The sequence below is a fragment of the Dermochelys coriacea genome, chromosome 7 (assembly GCF_009764565.3).
Source record: "Dermochelys coriacea isolate rDerCor1 chromosome 7, rDerCor1.pri.v4, whole genome shotgun sequence".
Classification (NCBI taxonomy): Eukaryota; Metazoa; Chordata; order Testudines; family Dermochelyidae; genus Dermochelys; species Dermochelys coriacea.
In genome coordinates, this window is record NC_050074.1 from 76,554,124 (window position 1) to 76,575,849 (window position 21,726).

Consider the following 21,726-nt stretch of genomic DNA (forward strand, 5'->3'; position numbering starts at 1 on the left):
AATACATTCAGCTGCCATTCTGCCCCTGCTGAGCTGGTAGCTGAATCTTTCCTTGGTGTTGTTGGGGTGGTTGGTGTACGACTTCATGAGCCAAGGAAGCAAGGGATAGACTGGGTCCTCCAGGATCACTACGGGCTTTTATCATCACCAATGGTAATCTGCTGGTCATGAAAAAATGTCCCTGCTTGCAGCTTTCTGAACAGTCCTATGTTCTCAAAGATATATGTGTGTGTGTGTGTGTGTGTGTGTGTGTAATGAACCTTCCCTGACCAGTCCACACTGATGTCAGTGAAGCGTCCCTGGTGATCCACAAGGGTTGCATAAGCAACAGAAAGGGCTACTTTTCTATGAAGTACTCTGGGGCACGGTGGTCTGTTGCCAAAATAGGGATACACGTGATATCTGTTGTGCCACCGCAGTTCGGGAGCTCCACTATGTCGCGTACATTACTGAGAGTCACAGTCTTGCATAGCAGGACACAATTAACGGCCCTGCATACTTGCATGACGTGGATTTTCCAACTCCAAAATGGTTTCCTACTGACTGGCAGCAATTTGGAGTTGCAAGTTTCCACAGTGCAATCTTCACTCGCTTGTCAACTGTCAGTGCATCTTATTCTGGTGTCCCTGCATTAGAGCTGGGAAGAGCTCAGTATCCAGATCCAGGAACGTAGCCTTTCACATCTGAATATTCTGTAGCTACTGCTCTTCATCCTGAACCTGCATTACAATGCATTCTCAGCAGTCAGAGTTTCTCAGGCCCAGAAGCAGCACTCTACTGTCTGTAGCTTCCCCATGAATGCCACTAACAACCTTGAATTGGTTCTTGCTACGTCCCACAGCAATCATGTCCCCCCACTGCTGAGGTTCTTCCTATGGCTCTGCAAATACCAGAGATCATTCGTCTTTGTTTGCAGTTCTCATGACAATAGTGCAATAGTTAAGAATGGTTTAATTAGACCTTGAGACACTCTTGGGAGCTCAGGCTCCATGCTTCTGTCAGAGATGGCAGACAGACAGAAGCGCTGCTGGGTTTTGTGGGATTTTTAAAAAAGGCTTGAAAATTATGGGGTAGGGATGGCATTATAGGATGGAAAAAGCTGCTTGATGTGAACTTGACCCATTGCTACCAGTCACCCCTATGCAACTCACTTCTGCCCTACTATGCAGTGCCAAAGTTTCCCAAAAGAGAGTGCTCCAGATGGTGGTGAGTTGCACACTAAGATACCGCACATCAACCCAAGCACTCCTGATGAGTACATGCAGTGCCAACACAAGGAGCCAAGTGCACATGCATGAATGATATACTAACTGTGGCAGCTTTATGCCAACATAACTTGCATCGACCAATGTTTGTAGCATAGACATGTAAGCAGAGTCAGGATGAGCTCTACCCTGACATCTGGTGGTGAGTCATGGTGGGTTGTGGAAAAGAACTTCAGGGGTTGATCTCATTTGCATAGGCATACCCACCCTGCCTAGATGGTCACTTTGGCTGCTGTAGGAGCCCCAGTTTCTCTGTTATTGGGGCAGGAATAAACTGTTATTATCCTGATTATGTGAATCAAGGACAGTGGAACTATACTCGCCCTTTTGTTATGATGGAGGGACTCACCATCAACTAAGCAGCACTTGCTAGGCAAGGGTCATGGGTTCCAAAACCCAGTGAGGGGAGAGAGGCTGGGGACAGATATTAATACTTGGTGGCATGGGCCCCCTTGTGAGGGCCTTACATGCAAATTGCACTTCCTCCTCTCTCCACTGTGGAATATCAGGGCTAATTTTGATTCCATTAGGAGTCTAGTTACAGGCTGCTGAGCTGAATTCACTTTGAGCTAATGGTGCGCCGGCACTGAGGCTCCCTTACTACAAGCTGAAATCACAAAAGAGCTAAACTTATTAAGAGCTGAAATCACTGAGTGTTGTGTAGTGGGGGAGCCTGAAGATATATAGCGGATCAGTTTGCGAGACGGCAAGCAGACTGGCTGGTGGAGCAGAGCCATTTGCGGGATGGCGAGCAGAGCAGAACATTGCAGTTTGCAAGATGGCGAGCAGAGCGGCTGGTGGAGCAGAGCAGTTTGTCAGATGCCTGGAGCAGCTCATGGGGGTAGCTGGCAGAGTGGAGCCCCATGGAGAGGTGGGGCAATCAGCTTTGGACCACATAAGGTGCCCCTTAACCCCTTCCCCCCACCCCCCATCTCCACCCAGGTTCGGCGGTAAAACTCTGCAGATAAACTTTCAAACTCTGGGGCTGCCCTGACCAGGGACAGAGACTTTGGGTTGCTGGACTCAAGAACCAAAGGGAAACAACACGCCCCAATTTGCTTGGGATGGGTTTTTTTTTTTTTATTGCTCATGGGTTGTTTTATGAATCCTGTTGGTGGTTTCCCCAACATAATACCACATTGTTTCTCTCTGTTATTAAAAGGCTTTCTCCTACACGCAGACTATGTGCTTGCGAGAGGGGAAGTATTGCCTCTTGGAGGCGCCCAGCAGGTGTGGTATATATTTGTCCCAGGTCACGGGGGGGGGGGCGGGGCTCGAGCTGGTTTTGCATTGTGTTATTGGAATGGAACCCCTAGATACTGAACCCTTGTTGCTGCCAACTCTGACGGGCAGAAGGGTTACAGGCATGGCCTTAGAGTTGCTACTTTTTGCCTTCCCATACTAAAAGTCAAAAGCATCTTTTCCCATATAACCACCTAATGCCACAGGCTTCGGAAGTCATTCGTTTAGCAGGGCTGTAGCCCTTCTAGTATTGTGGTCTTTCCTCTCACACAAACCGTTGCTTCCTACATCCATGACCTCATTCTGCAAACTCCCTTCCCCATCCTTTCATACCTCCTTGCTCTTTCCACTCAGTTTCTTACCTTTCCTATGGGCTACTAGATTCCCTCCATGTCTATTGAAATAAGGGAGAGAGAAGGGCATGAAGTAGGATTTGGACAGCCAGAGTAGGCTAGATTTTGAGCTGAGAGGCGGGAAAGCATGTCAGTCTCATTTTTCCTACCTCGTGGGCTTCCAGACACGTTCCCAGCCATACCGGTGTCCTTCCCTCCATTCCCTCACAGGCAGTCATTGTCACTCCCTAGAGGAAGGCATCCACTACTCGCACTCCTTTCCCCCACCCCCACCCCATATCTTAGTCCAGAAAAAAAATGAGATAAGGTTTGTCGTTTGTGGGAGGCAGCTTTATAAGTTGGTGAAAATTATATCAGAATCCTGATTGCAGGAAAGGGTCACCATGCAGAACAGCAACTCACAGTCTAGGTGGTTTAATTAGACCCTGGGACACTCTTGAGAGCTCAGGTAAAAGCTGTGGCTAGGAGAGAAGTCTTCCATCTTTGCCTGGCAAGCAGAGTACGCCCCTCAGGAGTTTAACAGAGAGTAGTCTGTTGACACAGCGTTCTCTGCGTTGGGACCCCAGCTAAAGAACTGGCTTTTCCCTGCTTGGCTCACTAGAGCCCAGATGTGTTAACCTTGTAGGCACAGTGCAAACCCTCCAACTTTTCCTGCAAGTTTGGTCCAGAATAGCTATTATTGTTACTGGGTGGATTGCTTTCTCTTGTATGGGCAGTTCTATAAATATATTGAAATAGAGTTGGTTTTAAATTGTCTACATTTTAAATTGTCTGGAATGTTAAGCTGTGTTGTCCAAAAGCAGAAATACACAAATATACCCTGGACGATTTTCATCTCAAAAATACTTAAACTAAACTATTCTGTAATTTAAAGAATTTTTATTCGCAGCGATGATGTTCTTTGAGTTTTTGGGTACCATTAACAGTTGATCCCTGATGGATGGGGATGAAAGAGAAAAGTCAGATCCCTTGCCAAGGGTTTTCAGATAAGATATAGAATAAATACCTGTGGATGGAGTTTGCTGCTTGGTCTTCATGTACAGACTCTGGATCCTCTTCACACCTTGAAAATGGATATAAAATCATTATTCACTTTCTGCCAGTTGTACACTTTATCTTTTCAGTAACAAAACTGCTCAGTTTGAAGTGACATGTAGAATTCTCTAAACATTCCTCTTTCTCAAGCTTTAACTGAAGTCACTTCATGGCACAGTTTCTCTGATTGCAAAGTTTGTTGTGATATTTTAAAATCTGATTTTCTACAGAATTAGATACACCATTTGCTCTCTCTCCTTTGTCTTACTAGAAATCCCGTGACAAATAAAATGAAGCTTCTACTGTAAAAATTGTAAAAAATAAAGACATCCTCCTTTTTAATTGCTAATAGTCTACCTTGCTCAAAGTATTATAAACAGTAATTAACTTAACACACAGTGCAGTTTTTCCTCCAAGACCTATTAAAGAAATTAACAGTTGTAGAGCAAAAAAAAAAGGAGTACTTGTGGCACCTTAGAGACTAAAATTTATTTGAGCATAAGCTTTCGTGAGCTACAGCTCACTTCATTGGATGCATTCAGTGGAAAATACAGTGGGGAGATTTATATACATAGAGAATATGAAACAATGGGTGTTACTACACACACTGTAAGGAAAGTGATCACTTAAGATGAGCTATTACCAGCAGGAGAATGAGGAGGGGAGGGGGCAGAAAACCTTTTGTAGTGATAATCCAGGTGGGCCATTTCCAGCAGTTGACATGTTAAATTTGTTAGTCTCTAAGGTGCTACAAGTACTCCTTTTCTTTTTGCGAATACAGACTAACACAGCTGCTATTCTGAAACCTGTCATTATGCAAGTTGTAGAGCACTTGGCCTTTGTAATGCTACTGGAAAAAATCCCAGTATAAATTAAATTACTGAGGTGAAAAATAACCCAAAACATTGAGATCAAATCTCAATAGAATTAAGTGTTCCTAAAGCAAAACTAGCATAATTATAAGGAGAGAATGCTGAAAAAACACATTAAATACCCAACTGTTGACCAGAGATTCAGAATGACATCAAGTATAGATTAACTTTGCAATGCTCAGTGCAAGACGATCTGCTGATCCAAACTGCAATGCACAATGGGGACTTCTCTTGCCATCTAGACCCTGATATAAAGAAGATTCTACCTTCCACTCTATTAATTCTGGACAATGTTTGCCCCTCCCACCTACCCCCCTTCTCTTCACCCTCTGCTCATACTCACACTCACACTGCACAAACACTGAACAGGCCTGGATTACTTGATGCTAGCTGGCAGAAGACTCTATTCATTATGTGGGAAGCAACCTGTGATTCAATTGATTCATTAATTATTGACGAAAGCTGCCTGGCTCTGGAAAGAACACATTAAATGATAAACGTGTATCCCTGCATAGTAATTTGATGGTAAGATTTTAATATGCTCCTCTCCCTGCCAGTCTTCTGCTGGTATCTTTATCAACAGGCAAGCTGATGATGAAATTGTTTAAAGGGATACTCTCTCAAGCTGTTTATACTTCCTGCATTGATCTATCTATTTTTTTACGGGGGGGGAAGAGGACGAGTTAATAAACGCATCCACTGAGGATGCCCTGAGTGTATTTCTTTTAAAAGGAAAAAATATTTTTTCTCTTTAAAATTACTGAGCGCTTCAGTGGTTAGGTAATACAGTAGTGCTAATTTTTGCAAGTATGTTAATGTGACTTTTGTTTGGGCATGAGTATGACCTCCATGCTGGGATTCTGCCTACAGAACTGCAGACAAGGAAGAGAAGCAATGTATACTAAGTAATACATTGCAGTGGCAGAAACAGTTCCAATGGCAAGCCTCTCCATAGAGCTCCTGTTGCCAGTGGAGTATTGCCTCCTCTATTCTCCTATAGTTTAATACTGGTAGGGGGTGGCCCTGAGAGCCACTCTCCAGCTAACCAGTGTTAAAGGGAGAAGGCCACTTACCAGAAGAAATCTTCATCTAAAATTGGGAAGGCAAAAATCAGTTGGAAAATTTGGGGATAGGAGTTGGGAACTTAGAAGGGGACAATCAGGGAAAGGAAAGAGATAGGAGAACACAAGGAGAGGAGATAGAGAGGAATAATGTTCCTTGACAGAGGTGGAATGGCCTTGCTAATCTGCCCAGTGAAGACATCAGAAGGGAGCAGAATGCCACCAATGCTCCCCATAGGAGACTAAAATAAGTGAGAGCCTGGATCTGTTTAGGAGAGGAGCAATTATTGGGGGGGAGGTTGTGTGGCTTGGCTGGGGTGTATCTGAATCAATTAAGAATGCCAGTAGATAGGGTTTCCACCCTGCTTTGAATAGCTCTACACTGGCCCAGTTTCTCCATTCCAAGCTAAGCTTGTCACAGGAACAGAGACCCAGAGGAAAAGGTAGCTTTATACCATCTTTACACTTCTCCTGTTCTGGTGGCCAATTTGAGCTGCTGTTACTCGTACCTGGCTTTCTGTGGCTCTAAGGGACCACTCTGACAGCCAAGAATAGTCAGAGCATGTAGGCACTCCTGGCCATGGCTCTCTTCACCAGGAACATCCCCTACATGAAGGGACTGTGAGAATACATATATCAACTGAATGCTGCCTGGGGATTCTCCCCTCTACTAAGCAAATCCCCTGTGTGTTGGTTCCACTGAGTTTGCTCAGGGGTGATCATGTGAACTACAGAGCACTGAACCTTACTTCAGTACAGGTAATTGGTTGAAATAATAAATAAAAGCAGAATTATAAGATACCTATGTGAACATTATATGAGGAGGACTGTTAATCAAGGGGGACAGTATAGAAGTAGACAAAATAATGAATAGCACAGACAAGACAATCAGGTGTTTCTATTTACTCAGCTCATAAGAACAAGGGGATAATGAAATTAAAAGGCATTAAATTTAAAACTGATCAAAAATGTTGTTTAAAAAAAAACAATTCCAAGTTAACCTGTGAAATGTACTGCCAAAAGATATTGCCTGAGGCTAAGACCCTAGCAGGATTTTAAAAAGGATTAGTGCATTGCACTACATGGAAAATGAAAATATCCACTGTTACACTATATAAGATTTTTTTTTTTTAAGAGCAGGGAGATGTCCCTTAATGGTAGGTTATTCCATTAATGACCTTCATCTGACGCATCTGGCACCAGACAATCAGAGACAGCAGAGCAACTAGATGGACAGATCCGATCCAATATGGCAATTCCTATGTACTGTTTTTCCAAAGAATGTGGGATTTAGCGGATGTATTGTGATTTGTTCCTTCTTTGTCTGTCCTTTCTGAGGATCTGGAAAGCTGCATCTATTTTGAGGCTATGATCTTTAAGACATGCATATAAACCAGAGGTGGGCAAACTATGGCCCGCGGGCCACATCCAGCCCACGGGACCGTCCTGCCTGGCCCCTGAGGTCGTGGCCCTGGAGGCTAACCCCCGGCCCCTCCCCTGCTGTTCTCTCTCCCTTGCAGCCATGCTGCCACGCAGGCAGCAAGCTCCTGCTGCTCCGAGCGGCATGGTAAGGCAGCGGCGGTGTGCGCGACAGTGAGGGGGTTGGGTAGGGGGTCCCAGGAGGCAGTCGGGGACAGGGAGCAGGGGGCGGTTGGATGGGGCAGAGGTTCTGGGGCTGTCAGAGGTCGGGGAACAGGAAGAGTTGGATAGGGGGTGAGGTCTGTCAGGGGGCGGGGGTGTGGATAGGTCAGTCAGGGGACAGGGAACGGGGGGGTGTCCCAGGAGGGGGCAGTCAGGGAACAAGGAGCAGGGTGGGTTGAATGGGTTGGGGGTTTTGAGAGGGACAGTCAGCGGGCAGGAAGTGGGAGGGGGAGGATAGGGTGCAGGGGTGGAAGACAGGCTGTTTGTGGGGCACAGCCTTCCCTACCCAGCCCGCCATACAGTTTTGCACCCTGATATGGCCCTGGGCCAAAAAGTTTGCCCACCCTGATATAAACAATAACTTCTCATTCACCAGATGCACATATAGCCCACTTAGGAGACTGGCAGCTCTGGACTTTTGGCTTATCTGAAGAAAGGTCCCTGGAAAAAAGTGAAATTTGATGTTTTATATCAAGGCCCTGTGTACTGTAGGTTTCTGCAGTTTCTGCCCCTTGCAACAGAATTGTGCTTCAGAATGTAAGACCAAGCTTGGATGCCTAAAGTTAGGTACCTAGATCCCCATTTACACTGCTAAATAGAAGTGACCTCATTTTCAGAAGTGTGCAGCATGAACAATTTGCACTGAAGTCAATGGGAGCTGTGTGTTCTCAGAACCTCTGAAAATCTGGCATCTTTTATTTCAATGCGTAAGCAGGGATAAAAGCGTCTAACTTTAGCACCCATGTTTGACAATTCTGGCCCAAGCAGGTTTTTTTTTAAAAGAATGTTTCAAGCCCCCAGGGTTTATAAACTTGCTAAAAATAAAGAAAAAAAAAGACAAATTATATGTGAAAACAGGGTTCTGTTTTTACTGTGCTCTAGCAAACTTCTCCAGTGCCCCCACACTAAGTGGGATATCCCATTTCTCAGATGCCTTTGGACCAAGGACCTGCTATTCCACCCTGTTGCCACCAGGTCCCACTGCTGTAGTAGCTGCTGTGTACATATCCTTCCTCCTCCTCTTCCCTATTGGCAGTGCTAGTGTAACGCCAACAGACCCCAGTCGTCGGTGGGCAGGATCAAACCTGAGGCTTCTGGAGCTTAGTGCATGAGCATCTACCACATGATCTAAAAGGCAACTGGCTATTAGCTTCAGAGTAGCAGCCATGTTAGTCTGTATTCGCAAAAGAAAGGAGTACTTGTGGCACCTTAGAGACTAACAAATTTATTTGAGCATAAGCTTTCGTGAGCTACAGCTCACTTCATCGGATGAAGCTCATGAAAGCTTATGCTCAAATAAATTTGTTAGTCTCTAAGGTGCCACAAGTACTCCTTTTCTTTGGCTATTAGCTAAGGGTGTAGAGCAGACTCAATCTCTTTCTCTCTAAGTGGTCTCAGTGCCACTAGATGGGACAGAACACTACACCCAGGAGGTGTGTGGGTTACATATTTCCCCTAGCTGAGGAAGTGCGTTCCGAGCTTCAGAGACTTCCCAGTTGAAATCCCGGACAAGCCCCCACTTGTAACACCGACAAGACCCTGGTCATCGGGATCAAACCTGAGGCCTTTGGAGCTTAGTGCAAGAGTCTCTACTACATGTGCTAAAAGCCAACCAGCTATTAGTGAAGGCTGTAGCTCAATCAAATCAAACTCTCTCTCTCCCACCCTCCTCCCCCACTAGATGGGACAGATCACCACACCCAGGAGGTGTGTGGCTTACACTAGCACTACAAAGCAGGCCTCTCTGCAATTCTTCCTCTAGATGGTGACAGGAAGCCTGGCAGAGAAAGACTTGCACCATTGGCCCTAGTGGCATGACCAGGGGAAAGGTAAAGATGTGCACAGGCAGGGGGAAGCCCTGAGGCTGAGGAAGAGAAAGGAGCTGTTGAAGGACCGAGGTTGAGAAGGGGTGGGGAAAGTATTAAAAATGTGATGTCCTACTTCGTCCCTCATTTGGAAAGTCCCACATGTTGTCCTTCATTTTAGACCTCACTGTCCCACAATACAGCATTTAAAGGTAGAAATATATAGTGGCAAAACTAATTAAAAATATTAAACCATTTTCTGTTTTTTATGCCATTTAATTTCATGCTGATTACTGCAGCACTACAAAAATGGGATAAAATTAATACATGAAGCAAAGTGAGAGAGGTATATAGGAGGTTAAAGGTGTTTGGAATCCCTAGAAAAATGTTACATCCGTTCTTCTCTAGTCAGTTTGACAGCACGTATGGATTGCTCAAAACTGAGTTACAACCTCCACTGCTTTCAAAATATATAATTTCCCCTGCAACATGTTAGCAAATCACAATCAGCTTAGGCTTTTTATTCCCAGCATTTCAGCAATGTGAAATGTACCTTACATGCAAACTAATCTATAAAATTATCACCCTTCTGACAAACTGCTGGCCACAATTCAGCTGAGCAGTCTTCTGAAATATAATCAAGTGTGTGAAATTTGAGGATAAAATACCTATGAAACACAAACAGGGTCACAATGCATATTTTTCAGAGCCAAAAAGCGCTGTACTAATGTTAATGAATAATGCAGAATAGTCACATCTGAAATTAAAGCATGTTCCTTTAAGGAAAACCAGAAGTATATTTAATTTTTAAATTGTTAATGGCATCTCAGTGTTTGTAACTTTACAATGTTTTCTACTGTTCTGCTGTCTGTCCAGCTTCTTAAAATAAAAAGCTGAAACATATTTCTTTAAAACCAAAGTGGGGAGAAAGTGCATGTAAAAAGTTTACTGCATTAATTGCAAAGGGAAACTGCATTCAGATACTGAACCTGTCTAAATAATGTAGTGTTTTGCTCAAAACATTCTTAAAGAATATTTTCTGCCAATGCTGACAGTAAGCATAGCCCATGTGCTCTTAGAAAACTGACACTTTTGCTTGTCATGATCATCAGTAAGAACAATTAGCAATATTTTCTCATGAGATGTACAGTATACATACAATCATATATTCAAACACATGTAAGATATATAAGGCAGAAAACAGCAACAAAGATATTCTTTCATAATGCTAACCCATTGCTAATGGATAGTTAACCATATGTAAATATTGTTTTATATCATATTCAGCATATTTTCAATAAATATTAAAGACACAGAAGACTCTGCACCATAAAATGTTACAAAAAGCTTTTTCATTTTTGAAATAGTATTTAAAATTATTCTCTGCCCTGCTTAACATATTTTTATTTAATGGTACAGGTATATATTTATTCACTTACTCTGCTAATGCTGTATTGTTGAAGGAATGATCCTGAATGCTGAAACAGAAACAAGAAAACATCAGATAGTCAATAAAGCAGGCAGCCTCCCCAAATGTTTTTCAGTTGCTGGAACACATACAGAAACATGGCATTGCAAGGCAAGTCTCTGTGTTAGTTCTACATACACATACCGTACGCTGCACTGCTCTGCACATGCTCATAAACAAAGAACCAGAGAGATTAGCCCTGCAACACTCACAAACCACAAAGCCCATCCAGCAGTACTTTGAATATATAAACACAGGTTGCAAGAAGAATCTCAAAAAGGGATCAGACACTTTGCAGTTACAACTATGCTGTTAAATAGCAACTAGGGTTTCTAGCACATTGATACAAGTATTTGGTATTCTGATTCTTTAAACATTTATTAGCAGTCTGCTCCTTATACACTATGTCATGTTTATTACTTCAAATAGGGATGACCAATTAAGGTTCTCATGAGACTTTTCTTCAGTTGTGTCTTACAAATTCTGATGATAGCCAAACTCCAAGGGAAGCTGTGAAAAAAATTAATCTGAATTGGAAGGAAGGGGTGATAAACGAACAAAGGATTTTTAAATAAGCGGCATGGAAATTGCTTCTGCGAAAGAGGAATAGATAGCAAAATCCAAACTAACCCTGTAGTAAAGTGTCTGCAAACCTGGTTTTATAAATCTATAGAAGTCAAATCAGGATACAGTTAAATGTGCTGATTCTGAGATAACCTGGAGTTTCCTGTCTACCTGCATCTTAAAAATCTGATAAATATACTGCTAGATCATCCTACAGTAGAAAAATATATTCTTGCTGCTACATGTTTTTCCAAATAATGGAGTATTACGAGCATTCTTGATGTGTGACAATGGCACTGCACAGACTACAGCAAGAAACAAGCAGAGATTCGGAGGCGGGGCTTCCTACTCACTGAAGCAGCCTGTGCTAGCATGATGTGTGAGCACAGTTCATAATCATGGTTAGCATGAATGAGGATCCACAGCCACGTCAGGACATAGCAGCTAGAATTCCCCTTCCCTTAAATAATATTAACGTGGTCTCTCATTCTTGTCTCTTCCGAGCTCACTCACCCAATGCATATTGTTTTATAGACTCAAACTTTAAGGCTAGAAGGAACAGTTGTGATCTTATAGTCTGGACTCCTGCACATCACAGGCAACAGAATCTCAAACACCCACTCCTGTAAAAGACCCCTAACCTCTGGCTGAGTTACTGAAGTCCTCAAATCATGATTTAAAGACTTTCAGTTACAGAGAATCCACCATTTACTCTAGTTCATACCAGCAAGTGACCTGTGCCCTCCAGCCGTTGGACATATTTGCTATTAGCAGTCGCAGACAGGCCACATGCCATAGCAAGCAATCTCATCATACCATTTCCTCCATACCCTTATCAAGTTCAATCTTGAAACCAGTTAGGTTTTTTGAACCCACTGCTCCTTTTGGGAGGCTGTTACAGAACTTCACTCCTTTGATGGTTAGAAACCTTAGTCTAATTTCCAGCCCAGACTTGTTCATGGCCAGTTTATATCCATTTGTTCTAATGCCAATATTGACCCTTAACTTCAATAAGTTCTCTCCCTCCTGGTGTTTATCCTTCTGATGTATTTATAGAGCGCAATTGTATCTCCCCTCAGCCTTTTTCTGGTTAGGCTAAGCAAGCCAAGCTCCTTAAGTCTCAAAATGACCCTGACAAACTGGAAATAAACTGAATAAAACAAACTGAAATAAACGGGATGAAATTCAGTAAGGACAAATGGGCACTTGAGAAGGAATAATCAATTGCACAAATACAAAATGCAAATGACTGCCTAGGAAGGAGTACTTCAGAAAAGGATCTGGGGATTATAGTGGATCAAAACTAAATATAAGTCAACAATATAATACTGTTGCAAAAAAATGTTAACATCATTCTGGGATGTAGTAGCAGGATTGTTTGTAAGCAAGATATGAAAAGGCCTTAACTGGAGTACTGTGTCCAGTTCTGGGTACCACACATCGAGAAGGATGTGGACAAGTTGGAGAAATGATTAAAAAGGTCTAGAACACATGACCTACAAGGACAGATTGAAAAAACTGGGTTTGCTTAGTCTGGAGAAAAGAACATGATAATAGTCTTCAAGTATAAAAAAGTGTGTTATAAAGCTATTATAAAGAGGAGGTTGATAAATTGTTCTTTAGATCCACTGAGGACTGGACAAGAAGTAATGGGCTTAAATTGCAGCAAGGAAAATTTAGGTTAGACATTAGGAAAAGCTTCCTAACTGTAAGGGTAGTTAAGCACCGGAACAAATTACATAGGGAGGTTGTGGAATATCTGTCACTGGTGGTTTTTAAGAACAGGTTAGACAATGCTTAATTTGTAATGAAAGAGATGCTGGGGCTAAAACAATTTTTTTTTACATTCATAACTGATGCAGCAAACCCAGAGGTGCTTGGGCTACAAACCGCCAAGGCTAGAGGTGCCAGGGCTCAGTCCTGGCAAGCCCTGGCACAAATTAAGCACTGGATTAGACAAGCAACTGTCAGGGATGGTCTAGATAATACTTAGTCCTGCCACAGTGCAGGGGACTGGACTAGATGTCCTACTGAGGTCCCTTCCAGACCTACATTTCTATGATTCTAGTGAAAACTGGATCACTAATTGTGTTATGGCTAGATTTAGGGTTAGGTTGATTATGCTGCACTGTCCCCAGGAGCCACAGTAGAAAGGGAATGTGATTCACAGATTCACAATTGCTTCCCTGATCTCCCCTTGCTCCCAGATGGAAATAACTAACCTCCACCCATTACATTTCCTGCGGGCTCTGGCTCTCTGCTGGCTCTCCCAATTTCTTTCTGCCCTCCCTCCGTCTACCTGCTCTGGGCATGCAGCCCCTGCTCTTATTCCCCTTTCCCCTCCATTTCTGGAACGTCAAAGAGGGGAGCACTAACATGACCACCTAAAATGGTGGGGATTTTATTCTCCATTAATCCCGTGAATGGCTAGTCACAATCCAAACCTTACTTCCTAATTTTCAGTATAACCATTTGAATTGTTTCGGTCTGAAATATTATATACAATGACAATTCAATGTACTAAAATTTGCAGTGTCCGGTATATTTCACTGCAACATATAGATAAGGCACTGTACCTATCATTCTCAAGCTTTGAGAAAAAATTCTGCTTCTGTACATGCAGCTTTGGATTTAAGCACAGAATTCAAGACTTATTTTTAATAACTTCAACTTTTAAAGTTATTCATAATCATCTTGTTATTTGCAAGTAAAGTTTTATCTGTGTTGCACTATTTTCAAGCTTTAGACAATTTCACTGCTCTATATATTTTTGTAAAATCATAATTTTGGAGAGACACATTTTCTCTAAAAAAGCCAACCTTTCCCATTAAATACCCACTATTGATTCCACCACAATTTTGGCAAAATAGTATCAAACCATCTAAAATATCACATGCCGGCACTCAGAGGATTGGTTTTGGAAATTTTCAAGCAAGTAAGTTTGTGCATTTTGGAGAGATGAGTATTCAAAAATAAAATGAGATTTTACTTTTGAAAATTCATTCATATATTTCTGTCCTATTATAGCTCTAAAACAGCTTTGACTAGAAACTCCATATTTGTTTTATTCTGTTGATCATGATTATTCTGCAGTAACAAATACTAAACATTAGCCCAGAAGCACAAAATATTCATGTGTGCAAGTGCACAGCTCTGCTTTCTCGATATGCAGCCTCGCTTTTCTTCTGTTGATCTTACTAGCTTTCGGGTTGGGAATTATTTAGTTATTAACCAGACTTTTCATATATTTAATAAAGCCATATGGTCAATGTGCACATTATGAACATTGTTAGTCATCTGTAGGCACTAGAAATACACAGCAGTCCAATGCCTGCTCTGCAAAAAGTACATGGCTCAGACTGTGATGGAAGAAGGGGAGGCAGGGAGACATAGGTGGAGGGTAAGGTGGGTTCAGTCTGAGAAGAGCAGAACAGGGAAAGCCAATGGAGGTCACATCATCTGAAATGGGACGGAAGAGGCATATGGAAACTACAGGTTGTGAGGAGAAGGAATGTATTTCCTTTGTGCTTGGTTTGCAAGGCTGTGGTTGTCGAAGTGACTAACCATGCATCTGCAGACTTTCTAATGGTTTGGTTTCTTCTACAAAGTGGAACCTTACCTTGGAATTTCCAGGATATGATTTTGTGTTTTGAGAAAACTACCATGTTCTCATCACAGATTTTTGTCTGAAGTAAATAATGAAATATTTCAACTTTAAGTCCGTAATAATGACAATTTTGTCCTGAGAATTAAACTCTTTGTTCAGGAACATTTGAAGGAGACGTACATATTTACAGGGAAATCTGAATTCCCTGGTGCACTGGGAGAGTCAGTATTTTTCCATTTGGTGATTTGTTGTCAGATGACGCAAAGTACAGCGCAGTCCTATAGAGTGTGATTAGCAGTGATTGCAGTCTTTTTTTAAAATCTGATTTTCCTCACAGCCCAAAATTACTCCTACTGAAATGCTGGCAATTACATTTAGCACTCTATTTTATAACATACTACTGAATTGAAGTTAAAAAGAATGCAGAACACTTCAAATGGTCACTAACAGGATGTATGTAATGATGCACTGAAGGCAACCTCCTAGGGCTTCTGGGAGGACCTTATTAAAATCCCATTGTCAAACTAAAGGGAAATTGGAATGATTTCCCTGTCTTTGATGGATCCCCTCTGGATTCAAATAATCCCTGCCAGAGTTAATTTATCCCTGAACATAATAAAAATACCAAAGAGCAAATAATTGCCTTTGGGATGCACTAGGTCTTGCCAAATAGCAGCTTCCAACCCACATGCTCCTGCAAAGTCTTTACTTCCACTCTTATGTCCCTCAAATCACACTGGTGGAGCACTTTTCTATACTACACAGTACACTTTTTGTGGACCCAGTAGTGCAGATTTAATATCAGTTTGTTTGCTACCTCCGTCTTTAGCCATGGTTATGACAGAATATATTTGTTTCAATAGAAAACAAATTTGATAGATTCCCCAGTCACTCATTTCTAGGTATTGCAAACATAGGCACTTCTGATCTATGGGGGTTTCTCACAGGATAAAAGTGGGGAGGATTTCTGTGCAAGTATTGGCAGCACAACACTGATTAAAATCATAAGGGGTGGGTGATCTATCCTTTCCTAAAACTGGAGCTCGTACGATTTGTATGCCATTTTCCTTTGAGCAAGGTATAAACCAACCAAAAGCCTTGGGAGTAAGCAATCACACGCCAGTTTTCTGCAGTGATAAATACTGAACACTCTGCCCAGCTGCACAAAATGTTCGTATGTGAACCACTCTGCTTTCTTGATGTGCAGCCTGGCTTTGCAGGGATAATGTTAGTAGAGACATGAGAACATTTTTTAGACAAATTAAACCAAAATACAGTGATTATACAAGGAAGCCAGTTTTGAGCAGTGACTCCAGTTTTCTGTACCTTTGATTCTATCAGTGACCTAATTAGCACATCTGTGACTAGGAGTGGAAGACAGTGTTCAGATGCTCTTGCTGTCTCGCTTCAAACAAGATACACAGTCAAACTTTCTGTGTAACCTACATGTACAGTTGCTATAGTAAAATGATCCAGAAATAATCCCATAAAAATTTAGGAACACATTTTCTCGGGGTGTTTTACTGTCTTCCTTAGTGAACATGAAAAATTGTACAGGAACATACTTGTAACTGAACTTTCCATCTGCCAGCTCACATTTTTTATAATCCAACACCTGCCTGTATGAAATTATTGGACTTAGAACTGTGCAAGAACTAGAATTCCCATTCTGTGGAAATTTTCCATTTTCAAAAAAAAAAAAAACTTTCATTCCAAATGGAACAAGAAATCAGATATGCAACATATTCCACATGACGGATATTTTTGGGGGAAAAAAATCTGGTTTGGAAGACCTGAAAATAGAATTTTTTGAAAATTTGTCGTTTGAGCTACTCACCAAATGGGCTGCTGTAGAGCCTGGGGATGCAGGTGAGCAGGAACCCTGATTTCCACCAAAACATTTGATTTAATTGAATCAACATTTTCAGAAAGAAATTTGTTTTGTTGCAAAATTTTCAACCAGTTCTAGCTGGAATGGTCCTCCACAGAACAGAATACCCCCAACAGGCTTTGCATAGTAAATTCTAAAGATTGAGCATCCATAGATATTAGCCTAAAATGTGCATAAACCTATTTTGTAGAGCAAAAGTCACTGTTTGCAAAGTACATTCCCTAATTAAATTGTTTTAGGTTTCATTAGGTCATTAATGACTTTAGTCCAGAGCATTCTTCCCCTGTGTTTTTGTTCCAGATCATTCTGCCTGGGGTAGAATTGAACTGTCAACTACTAGAATGGCTCCAGAAAGGGTGGGGGGGGGTGGTATGGAGTCAGCTGCCCAACTCTGCCATACAGGAGGAATGAAATGTCACCTCGTGTGTGACTCTAAGGTTCACCATCTGGACCTGTACATTTTCATATAAGGTCTTTTGATGTGCATCTTACTAAGCATTTCACATTTTGAAGCAGACATAGTTGCTCTTTGGACATTTACATCCTGAAGTTTGCTTAAACAGTTCGCGGAGTTTTGGACTGCATATACATTTTATATAACATTTTGTGTACTTAGAGGCCAAACTGAAAATGTGTCCTCTAAGAAGCAGCATTTGTACAGTGCCAAGTGCAATGGGGTCCCGGTCCATGACTAAGGCTCCTAGACTTACTTCAATACAAATAAATATAAAAATAACTGCCACAAATTTGAAATGTTGTCACTGGTGATTCAAAGCATTCTTAGCATTAAACCCAGAAAAATAATGCTTTTTCCTATATTATTTGAAATGTGGGAATGGGCCTTTAACCTTGGAAGAGTTGAATATCTCATATAAACAACTCCAAAGCATCCCAGTGCACCATGCATTGGGTTTCTAGTCAAACCACGTTGTGCCAGATGAACAATGGATGCTGGTCAAACCAATAGCCCCAACATGACCCAGTCATCCCAAAAGGGGCTGTGGTGTGGTGAGGCACATATGACAATACTGCTTGTGAGGGAGATACACCAAATTCAAACTGGATTAATGTCACGGTGGCTTAAGACCAACAACTTTTCTGATTGGATCAGTGCTTTACAAATGGTAAAAGTGCTGTGTGATGTGCCCAGAATGCCTCAGCAGATCAGTACAACATTAGAAAAAAGGATTACTACTTAAGATAGAAAAGTATTCATCTTTTCCATGACACATTTAAAGAAAACATCACAGGATGTAGAAATGACCTTTTTCAACCACTCTGTGCCGTTGGTCCTCTGACTGAAGGATCAGTCAGCCCTCTCGCTTCATGTGTGTGCGCATGTGTTGGGAAGAGAAGAGGAGAAGGCTGCTCTTCCCAGGTGACGGACAAGCAGAACATCAGAATATTAAATCATTCTATTGTCTGTCCCATTTGCTGGAAACCACTAAAGCTATTTATATCTCTCTGTTCTCTCCAAGGTCTCTGATGGTGAAAGTACAGGTCACACACGCTTCCCTTATATTCTCACTAACATTTGGCTACAGATTTCATAAAAGAGCAAAGAAATTACATAGACATGGAATACCAAAATTATTAATATCTATATAAAATATATTAAATATATTAAAATTGCGAAGTCAAGCAGTTAGAAGTTAAGACATGCCAGAATTAAGGTTGCTCATGCATCTTTAATTTATCCTTATTTTGTGTATGCATTATGATAGTCCTGATCAACATCACAGAAAAATCTGTGCCAGAACCAGGAACAGAAACCAATTCTCCACCTGGGGCACAGTCTAGTGCCTTAAACACAAGAGAGCATCCCTTTTCTTCTTGCAATCATCCAACTTATTCACTTGTCATGTACTTAGAAACCATATGGTAAGGATGCCAAATTTAAGTTTACATCTCAGGTTTTTCCAATATTTTCAAATGCAAAATTGAAAGTAATAGTGAAACTGATAACTCTTAGTCACTCAAGCTCTCAAAAATTGAAGGGTGGAGAGCAAGAAAGAGTAAGTAAATCTTGGCATATTATAATTACAACTTTAATGACTTTGTTTTCAGTGCATTGCACCTTTAAATCTCTACAGAAATCCCATTTTGTGTTCATTTCAATGCAGACCAGCACAGAGGAGGCATATACACTATGTGCTCTCTCGTCTCTTTACTTTTGTTGTTTCATGTTTTGCTGTTCTCTTTATCTAAAATAAAGGTCATGCTGACAGATCCTCTTTGATTTTCTCTATGAAGAAAAAACAACACAAACAATCCACCCTACTTAAATGGTAGACTTTGCTTTTGCAGATCTTAAAAATCATTCATTATCTGAGAATCTGAACTGATGGGTAAACTATTTACTTGAAAAAACATCAAAATGCATGGACATTTTCCTTTCTTCATAGTGGGTAAGGGTAAGACCTATGTGGGATCAGGCATTTTGTAAGACCTCCCCAATACCCAACTGGGACCTCTACCCACTGCTGCAAATAACGAATAATAAGATGCTGCTCAACCAATAGGTTTCAGAGTAGCAGCCGTGTTAGTCTGTATTCGCAAAAAGAAAAGGAGTACTTGTAGCACCTTAGAGACTAACAAATTTATTTGAGCATAAGCTTTCGTGAGCTACAGCTCACTTCAACCAATAGTTTCACCTACCTCAAAACTGTACATGACAAACTGCCACAATAAAAGGAGCTCTAAGGAGAGCAAACCAATAACTCCTGTCAAATGCAAGAATGAGGTTAGAAGAACTTATGCACAGAAAGCAACATGTACTTAGCACAATTGCTGCTTACTGACAGTGTTTATTTGTAGTGACATGTAAACAGAACCTCTTTGATGTGCTAGTGGTTCTGTACCAGTGATTTGTGTATTTTCAAAGGGCACATGACTTTCTCCTCTGCTCCCCACTGTCCCTCTCATTCCAGCCTTGGATTTGTCCTAGGGATGTTTATAAACTAGTTCAGATAAAGTACAGACAGATGCAGACCTTCACCCAAAATTCAACCCAAACCTTTTTTAAGCTCAGAAAAGTTGTGGATGTCTGTTTTTTCCATTGATGTTCATATTCACTTACCTCTAGCCTTCCTGGTTCTGATGGGGACCAGAAACTGAGGAGTCAAAATACTAAGAAAGATTATTCTATCAGAGCCAGATTTTCAGCTGGAGTAAATCAGTGTAGCTCCATGTGGAGCTATGCCAGATTACACCAGCTGAGGATCTGGCCCACATTTGTAGCTTAAGTTAGCTGATCCCAGCCATCTGATTCACATTCACAGTTTAGAGCAGCAAGTCAGACTGATCCTCCAACACTTTGACAGTTTCTCCTTTCTCTATCCTATTTCTCTCTTCCTCCCAAGAACTCTTTGATGCAAAGCAATAATAGCTGGCTGGTGAAGATAGACCTTAAAAGTCTCAGTATGTAATCAAATCAGAGACTATACATTTAATGCTAGATTGCACTATGCTACTACAATACTGTAACAATCTCCTTCCTGTTCATGAATTACAGTAAACTACAGACTGTTGCTCCTATTGACACTGTCTAGGAAGAAACAGAAAAGCCCCTCAGCTGGGCCATACCTGATACGAGGAGTATCTTACTCCCACCCTAAACAGGACACAATAATAGCAGAGACATTTCATGAGTGCCACAATTCTTATCCTCAATTACTTTTACCGAACTTATATCATGTATGGTTCAAATAGTATTTGGAGTTTGTGGGTCTAAATCAGTTTCTTGAATTTTGCATAGACCTATCATGAAACAAAAATTCAATTAGTTATCACATTTGCTTTAGTGCATCATTCAGATACAAATGCAAATCTTTAGCAGTGGGTAGTGGTCAGCTGTTACTCTGCTCATACCTTCATGGGATTTACTTTCTCCATTCTGTAGAAGTATTATGCAGTTTCAGTTACTACAATCAGTAGTTCCAATAAAATCAGCATAAGAGAGCCGTCTCAGTTCCAGCGTCAAAAGCTCTCTCGGGTTTTCTTTTAGTAAAGCAAATTTGAAACAGGTTTCAGAGTAGCAGCCGTGTTAGTCTGTATTCGCAAAAAGAAAAGGAGTACTTGTGGCACCTTAGAGACTAACAAATTTATTAGAGCATAAGCTTTCGTGAGCTACAGCTCACTTCATCGGATGCATTTGGTGGAAAAAACAGAGGAGAGATTTATATACACACACACAGAGAACATGAAGCCCAGCGGAAGAATCTGTCCTATCTCGGGGCCTCTCCTTTTGCCCCTCCACCCCCACGAACATGATACAGTTCTGTGGTGACCTAGAATCCTATTTTCGACGTCTCAGACTCAAGGAATATTTCCAACACACCTCTGACCAACATATTAACCCACAGAGACCTTCCTGCCAACACTACAAAAAGAAGGATTCTGGGTGGACTCCTCCTGAAGGTCGAAACAGCAGCCTGGATTTCTACATAGACTGCTTCCGCCGACGTGCACGAGCTGAAATTGTGGAAAAGCAGCATCGCTTACCCCATAACCTCAGCCATGCAGAACACAGTGCCATCCACAGCCTCAGAAACAACTCTGACATCATAATCAAAAAGGCTGACAAAGGAGGTGCTGTCGTCATCATGAATAGGTCGGAGTATGAACAAGAGGCTACTAGGCAGCTCTCCAACACCACTTTCTACAAGCCATTACCCTCTGATCCCACTGAGAGTTACCAAAAGAAACTACAGCATTTGCTCAAGAAACTCCCTGAAAAAGCACAAGAACAAATCCGCACAGACACACCCCTGGAGCCCCGACCTGGGGTATTCTATCTGCTACCCAAGATCCATAAACCTGGAAATCCTGGACGCCCCATCATCTCAGGCATTGGCACCCTGACAGCAGGATTGTCTGGCTATGTAGACTCCCTCCTCAGGCCCTTCGTTACCAGCACTCCC

General features: G+C 41.7%; 1 protein-coding gene across 4 annotated transcripts in view; it reads right to left on the bottom strand.

Moving 5' to 3' along the window:
* Positions 1–21,726, bottom strand: part of FAM13C (family with sequence similarity 13 member C) — a 237,266-nt gene that overhangs the window by 91,275 nt on the left and 124,265 nt on the right. For all 4 annotated transcript variants that reach the window (XM_038411265.2, XM_043519012.1, XM_038411267.2 and 1 more), the window contains 2 exons: positions 10,714–10,752; positions 3,867–3,923 (listed from right to left, as the gene is read on the bottom strand). In XM_038411265.2, the coding sequence (XP_038267193.2) occupies positions 3,867–3,923; positions 10,714–10,752 (96 nt within the window). The remainder of the gene's footprint in view (positions 1–3,866; positions 3,924–10,713; positions 10,753–21,726) is intronic.